This window comes from Grammomys surdaster, unplaced genomic scaffold (assembly GCF_004785775.1).
Source record: "Grammomys surdaster isolate TR1022 unplaced genomic scaffold, NIH_TR_1.0 126028, whole genome shotgun sequence".
Taxonomy (NCBI): domain Eukaryota; kingdom Metazoa; phylum Chordata; class Mammalia; order Rodentia; family Muridae; genus Grammomys; species Grammomys surdaster.
In genome coordinates, this window is record NW_021620841.1 from 3130017 (window position 1) to 3138000 (window position 7984).

Consider the following 7984-nt stretch of genomic DNA (forward strand, 5'->3'; position numbering starts at 1 on the left):
CCATACGCTGTGACAATGAGTTTGAGGCTCTTTCCACTTTCTATTAGATTCAATGTATCTGGTTATATATTGAGGTCCTTGATCCATTTGGACTTGAGCTTTATGCAAGGTGACAATATGGATATATTTTCATTTTTCTACATACTGACTGCCAGTTAGACCTACACCATTTATAGAAGATGCTTTCTTTTTTCTATTGTACATTTTTGGCTTTGTTAAAGATCGAGTATCCATAAGAGTGTGTTTTTACTTCTGGGTCTTCAATTCTATTCCACAGATTAAAAAATAGAGTAAGTCTTATAATGTATAACTTTATTTTTTCTTGATTATATTTTTATTTTTATTTTATTTTATATAAAAAAGTTATATATGGGGTAGAGAAATGGCTCAGTGATTAAGAGCACTTGCTGCTCTTGCAGAGGACCCATATTCTATTCCCTACACCTAGATAGTGGGTACCAAACATCAATAAGTACAGTTCCAGGTGATCTGATACCCTCTTCTGACTGACATCCAAGGGTATCAAGCATGTACATGGTGCACACGTATCCATTCAAAGAGAGCAATAACATATAAAATAAAATGAAAATTCATCTAGGAACAATTTTTTATGAAGAATAACTAAATATTCATAGTTTCAGTATGTAATACTATATGGTTATAAACCATGTAATGTAAGGACACACAAGAAAAAAGTAGAAAAAAGTCTTCTACAAAGTAGATAGTTATGTTTCTGACTTTTACATAATTGTTAATATTTTGGTTATTAGCATGTTAGTTTTTGAAAAACTACAATTGTTTTGTTTAAAAGCTATAACTATGTGGGAAGGGAAGAAATATTTTATTTATGTTCTATCAGGTGTCAAATGACTTATCATGAATTATATACTGTTTGTTAAATACTATGTTATAGCCTTGTAGGCTCTACTTTAGGTGGTGAAGGCTAAGATGAAGGTATGAACAGGTCTTTTTTCTTTGGAGGACTCCCATCCTCCTGTGTGCCTATGTGTAAGGTCCCTCTTCTGTAAGTACACACTCCTACTGTCTGTAACTTCCCAAATTATTTCTTCTTAGAAGAACAGATCAGGGTATACTTGGTGACTTCCTTCATGGTATTTCACTCTTAAGGGTCCAAACACAGTCACATTCTGGGATATGGTAGTAAAAGCTTCAATATATGTGTTTAGGGAGACATATGTTCATATTCATCTTTCTAAGATTTCAGATGTTTGTGTCATATTGTTGTCAGTAAAATGTATACTAGAGAAATGCATCTAGTATATATGTACAGACTGTCTGGATGTTTTGTGTCTGAATATAAATTACAAATCTACTGGTAAACAGTAGAGCAATCAATGATAGTTAACGATCTATACTTTTAGTCCTGGAAGCCATTTTATTTTTCTATCCTATTCTTCTACAGCAATATTTGTGATATTACTGAATGTATCATTACTAGCTCTAGTTCTATTATTTATTCTCTCTGGGAATCTGTGAGGTTTTCTTTTCATAACTAATGTTGTGAGCCCTTAATTATTTCCTATCTCCTGGGATCACTATTTCCCTGTGCCCTGCATGCTTTATGATTAGTATTCACCAAACAAAACAAAAATAAGAAGTAGCCCTAATCTCATCATCCCTTCCTCCTCTGGAAATTTCCCCCAATTGCATTTCACAAACAGGGTGAGGTCTTTCTTTGGCATACCTAGATTTTCAGATGGTATTTGCCCCTTAATTTCCAGGCTGAATTTCAGCTCTACAAGGTATGCCTCAATATCACTACACCTCAGAAATATCATCCATAGTACTCCAGTGCTGTGTTCCCCTAAGAGAGCCCAATCTTTTTTGTATCCTAGTCTGCTGTGCCATCAAGTTTTCTCTCCCATGGCACCCTTTCTGCAGAGCCTCAGTATACTCCGGCTTGTTTTTCTCACATGATTGTCTGTCTCTAGTGCTGTGGCTATTTGCTCCTGTTTGGGACTCTGCTTCACTACTTAAGTCACTCCTGTTTTATGGTTTGTTTTTTTTTATCAGCTAGAGAATCACCTATAAATTCATTTGTGTCTCTAATAGAGGACACTGAGTTCTTTGGGAATGAGTAAAATATTGATTTGCTAAGTATACTGGAAAAAATGCCAAGTTGAAGAAAAGCACAAAACTGTCTGGATAAATATGTATAATTATGTATATGTATACACATGAATATGTATGGAACTATGGATAATTAGTTTCAAATCTATGAATAGCATGTCCCTCAAATAATTTATTTTTAAACATTTTATTCTTGAGATTACGTTTAATCCTTCTGAATGGGAGGATGCAATTGTGAATGAAATTAATAAATATGCCCAACTAGAAGTAAAGTAGAGTTGACTATATTTAATAGCAGAATATTTTTCCACCTATTGATTTAATTTAATATTCTTTTTTCTTCTTTATGAAAATAGAACAAGTTTACAGTATGGAATTATGTGCTTGAAAAGATTGAACTATGATAGAAAAGAACTAGAGAGAAGACGAGAAGCAAGTCAACATGAGATAAAAGGTAGCACGCCCTCCTTTAGTAATAAACGCCTTTACTGTGGAGATTTGCACATCTCTATACATAAACCTAAGGTGACGTGTATGATGACATCAACAGAATGTATTGTTCATTTTGTTCCAAGTATTGTTGCTATTTTGCCTGCAATTATAACAGTGATGACATCATCAGAATGTATTTTACATATTGTTCCAAGTGTTGTTGCTATTTTGTCTGCAATTATAACACAGAAAACAATATTACCACATTAGAGGATTAATCATTTTGGGGATATACTTTTGACTTTCTGAAATTAAATTTATCTTTCTGAACCTACGAATTATGTATTCTGCCTATGTTAAAAATGACTCTCAGTAGAACCTTTTGTCAAACTTTTAAACAAATGTGACTATAATTCAGAAAACATAGTATTTCATTGCTACAACAGTCTATCCTGGCTATAGCAGTTGAATTTAATTTCAGCCCTCAAATACTTCTCATAGACAGTTATAAAAATATATTGCATATTTATGTAGAAATTCTATAAATATTTTCCCTCTGAAGTTCACCAGTCCACTAATAATTTTAATTCTGGGATATGTCACTATGCAAGGTTAGCTGTTGCAATCATTCTGTGTACAAAGACAGTCACGGTTGCAGATGCATTTGAAAAGGACTGTATTTAATAATTAACCATTCTACTATTCAGTTTTGACTGACTATAACAAAATATGCAAGGTAAGTTAACTTTCAAAAGAAAAGATGAATTTCTCAGTTTGGGAGGCTAAAGATCCACACAGCATAGCACAGATTTTTGTGGGCCATCTCATTTGCCCTCATAAACTCATGGAAGCTAACAATGGGGAAGCAAACAGGGATTCTAAACAATTGCATTGCCAGATAATATTCTGGATCTTACCAGACTCAGTCATTTAAACAGCCCTCTTTTAGGAATTAGCAAAGATCCACAAGAATTACATTACTCTGTTAAAGAGTCCACACTACTGTCACTGTATCCTATCGTATAATCATCAGCATCCAACACAGGAAAATCTGGGGACACTGTCATAGCAAACTACTTGTTCATCATAATATAGAAGAGAGAACATGATTTAAAAGCCAATATGATAGGTTTTCACTAGTTGAAGACCATTAGATCTTTCTAATTGTTAAAGGAAAACTAGTGTTGCATGTAAGATATAAGCATCCACAGGCCTCTCTTTTTAATAAACAATTTTAATCTGTGCATGTTTTTTAAAATAGGAAAAATCATTGTTAATTGTTTCTAAATGATTTGAGAAATATTGTCTTGGTGTTTTTATTGCTATGATGAAACACCACAGCCAATAAGCAAGTTTATGAGAAAAGCTTTTATTTGACTTACAAAGTCCATGTTTTCATCATTGAAGGAAATCAGCACAGTTACTGAAACAGGATAGGAGCCTAGAGGCATGAGGCCTGGTACAGAGGCCATTGAGAGTTGCTGCTTACTGTCTTGCTCCTCATGGTCTGCTCAGCCTGCATCCTTGAGGAAGGACCACCAGCCCAGGGATGAAAAGACTCAAACTGGGCTGGGCCTGGCCCTCCCCCAATCAATTGCTAATTAAGAAAATGCCAACAACCTGATCTTATTGAGGCAATTTTTAAATTGAACTTCCTTCCTCTGAGATGACTTTAGCTTGTATCAAGTTGGCATTAAATATCCAGGACAGATATGAAATTATTTATCAGTTTTATTCTCATTTCCTGTGACCCATGAATTAACACTTGCAAGCATTTCATCGTATTGAGTGGGGTAGTCTAAGCTACATTAACTACTTAAACTTGGTACAACTTTACTTTTATGTTAATTTTCTTTGGGGAGTATTTTACATACAAACATGGCTTGCATTGCAGACATCTCTCTTGCTATATTAAAATTTAACACTGTTGTACTTCTATTTACAAGTAAAATGTAAGGCTTCCCTTACATCTATTTCTGTAAACTTCTGAAAATTTATCTCTAGTCATTTTGAGCATTTATATTACTTCTAGAAAGCTGTGCTTGAATGCTATGAAGCATTTTTTTTCCTATATACTATTCTACAGTGAGTAGATAAATACCCAATTGATTTCTTCTAAACTTCATTTAGCTTGCTACCAAGAAACAAGAATGTATTTTCTCTTTGTCAAAATCAAGTTCTTTGTTTTTCCTTTCTTTTTCTGACCCCAGGAAATTGTAGGTTGTTCGAGTTGTATTGTTTGACAGTTGAATTAAAATTTAGGAACTAATGGTCTGAGGACAGACCCTAGAAAGAAATGTGTTTGACCTAACAAAAGATGTTTTGTTTCGTGAGCAGATTTTGCCCGTGGGATACCACTTTTTAGTGTGCTTTCTGAAGTAGTTTTCCCAGTTAGATTTCCTTTTGCCTGCTCACAATACATGCACTTCTTTTCAGCTGGATCAATCTGAAAGAGAAGAATTACTCATTTGGCCCAGTGGCAAAAGCTCTATTATTATTTGGCAGTTGCTGCTTAGGCTGGAGCCCTGAGAAAAAGCTGCCCTGATTCACTGTGATTACATACAAACAGCCACATATGATAAGTGGCTGTGAGTGAGATCATAAATAGCCTTTGCTTCCAACAATTGATCTGATGGCATTTGGAAAAATAGCTCTCGACTCTGACTAGACTTCTCTGTTATTATCGGAAGTTCTAATTAACCTCGACATTAGAAAACTGGGTTTCTGATGGGAGGAAGGTGTTGAGAGTGTACTTTTAGTTTGTTGCTAAGAAACAGTTGACACTGATCTCCAGCCATTTGTTGTTCAGGTCAAGAGGATTCCTGTTAAGTATAAATGCCGGGGTATAATTTTGCCATGAAAGATATTTATAATATTATTGTTACTGTGATGTTGTTCTGAATAAGAAAAGTTATAATTAGAGCTTATTTGTCTTAATCTCATAAATGTGTTATTTCATTTAATTATCTTTAACTATATGTATGATGGGAATTCTGCCTGCTATATAATTGCAGAAAAATGCCAGTAAGTCTTAGACTATCAAACATGAACAAGCAAGCTTATGTGCACATCTGCATCTACATAATGTGAAGTTGAAAACTGGTTATTTATTGTCAGTTTTGAAGAACGTTTATCTCTTTAGTCTAAAAAAACAAAACCAATGCACTTAGTAAAAAGTAAATAGTTGAACTAGTTGTATAAAATATCCACATTACCCAGTGCAGGTAATCAATAAGAATCTATAAGTAAAGGCAGAGTCAAAACATTTTCAGGAAAACAGAATCTGAGACAAATTTAAAATGGAAAATAAATATTTAAAATATTAGACAAAAATAACTATGAAGATAATACAAATTGTTGTATGGATAAATAACCAAACAATGTATTAGTAAAATTGTTATTACTCCTGCGGGCCATAGTGTCTTGAGGGCTTTGATTTTTACCAAGAATTACAGCAAACAACTGAAATGCTTCAATGATTTTAGTGGGGCAAAGAAATGAAATGATTAAGATCTTGGCATTTTATAGAAAAATAATATAAGGGCTGCGATATCAAAGGCTTGAGTAAGTTAAGAATGTGTAGCTTAAGTTTTCTTATGATGTGTGGCAGAATAATATAAACTGGAAAGCACTGTACTAAGGAGATAGAATAAAATTAAAAAGTATATACAATTATAAAGTGCTAAGAAAAGTGTAAGCTGAGACAAGGATAATGACAGTAGATTTACGTTGAGATATCTGAGCAACCATATAAAATATATGACTAACTGAAGTGTTCAAAACGGATATTAAAAATCAAAATAGACACGGTACGTATAGAAGATACACCATAGTATAAGAGCATTGAGACTCAGAAGCCGTAAAGAAACACGTACAGGTGTCAGTCAGAGCTAATGCAGGCTAAGGTCAGAAAGAGACCTAGGACTGAGAAAATAAATAGCGCTATTATATAGGACAGTGGTATCGTTTTGAGTAAAGATAACTTTTTTGGGGGAGGGCCAGATGTAACTGTTTCAGAGGCTCAGTACGTTCACTTTTTCTAGATCTTTCTGAATTCTGACAGACTGACTCAACTCAGCTGTTCTTAGAGGCTCATACTCCTCTCCAAGCTGACTGATTCAAACCGGTTTCTCTCAGCTTCTCCATGTACTGTTCTGTCTCAAACTAACTCTAGCAGTCTGTTCTGATCCTCTGGCTCCTCATTCTCTTTCTTAGTCTATCTTCACCTTGCCTCGCTTGTTCTCTCTGCAACCTATCTACAAAACTGTCCTGGTAAAAACTCCCTCCGAACTCCACAAACTGAACTGACACAAGCAACTCTACTCAACTGCACTCTCTCCTGTCTGTTCTCATAAACGTTGGGCACATGCTATCCCTGATTTATTCTGTCAAATCTTTCTCTGATTCATCATTTTGTCTGCCCCTCAATTAGACATAACTCTCAAACATGGCTTCTTCCTTCCACAAACTAACCCTATATCCATTGTTAGGGATAAAAGAAGTATACTAAGGAAGTGTCTGTGTTCTAGTCAGATGACACTGCACTCGACGGTGTATCTGCGTTCCAGCAGGATCATATAGATCCAGGAGGTCTTTGAATGTGACCTCTTGCCAGTGCAGCCATGCTATGCTGCTGGACTAAAGTTCCTCTACACGTTTGTTTATGCATGAGAAAACCCATGCTAATGACAAATAAGTAAGCTAGAACAAGTTAATAAAAGTTTTTCAAACTGTAACTATGTAAATAAATGCACATATTCATATATTTAAGAATAAATTTTACTCCGAAAGAAAAATATTTATATACAGCTTTCAGTTTCACACTAGGAAATGCTTTCATCTTTTGTCTACAAGTAAAGAAAATCTTTTATTTTTTCTTATCTAATCTTTAATTCTTTATATTTTTTTTGTATAACACATTATGGTCTATATATGATTTTATAGATTTTATGCATCATTCTGCTGATTCATAAAGGAAACATAAGATAATATCAGTGAATAAAATCTTTTTTCAGGTTTTGCCTCAAACAGCCACACAAGGCATTTACTCACAAGATTTCATTTTAGGAAGTTAATGTTAAAGATGTTTTCAACTTCATTAAAATGCCATTTTTAAACAAAGAAAAATCAACGTTGTGGTGGGTGTCAAAGTGCATTTCAATTTTTTTCATTAATACATTATTGAAAAAATAGTCACTTAATAATACCAAATTATCAATGTACTTTCTTTATTATGCTGCTATTATGTTTTAAATGTAATTTCAGTAAGAGAATGGGATCTTCTAATTATATGCAGTACTGAAGTCATAATTAAGCCTTTCAAACGAAGAGCAATAGATCCGTAATGCTTTGAGAGAGAGAGCGAGAGAGCAAGAGAGTGAGAGAGCGAAAGAGAGCAAGAGAGCAGGGGAGGTGGGGGAGGAGGGGGAGGAGGAGGAGGGGGGAGGGGCGGAGGAGGGAG

The 7984-nt window shown here is 34.4% G+C and overlaps 1 protein-coding gene across 17 annotated transcripts in view; it reads left to right on the plus strand.

Annotated features, from left to right (window-relative positions):
* Ppfia2 (PTPRF interacting protein alpha 2) overlaps window positions 1–7984 on the plus strand; it is a 428942-nt gene that overhangs the window by 407212 nt on the left and 13746 nt on the right. For all 17 annotated transcript variants that reach the window (XM_028754574.1, XM_028754577.1, XM_028754579.1 and 14 more), the window contains one exon: window positions 2448–2545. In XM_028754574.1, the coding sequence (XP_028610407.1) occupies window positions 2448–2545 (98 nt within the window). The remainder of the gene's footprint in view (window positions 1–2447; window positions 2546–7984) is intronic.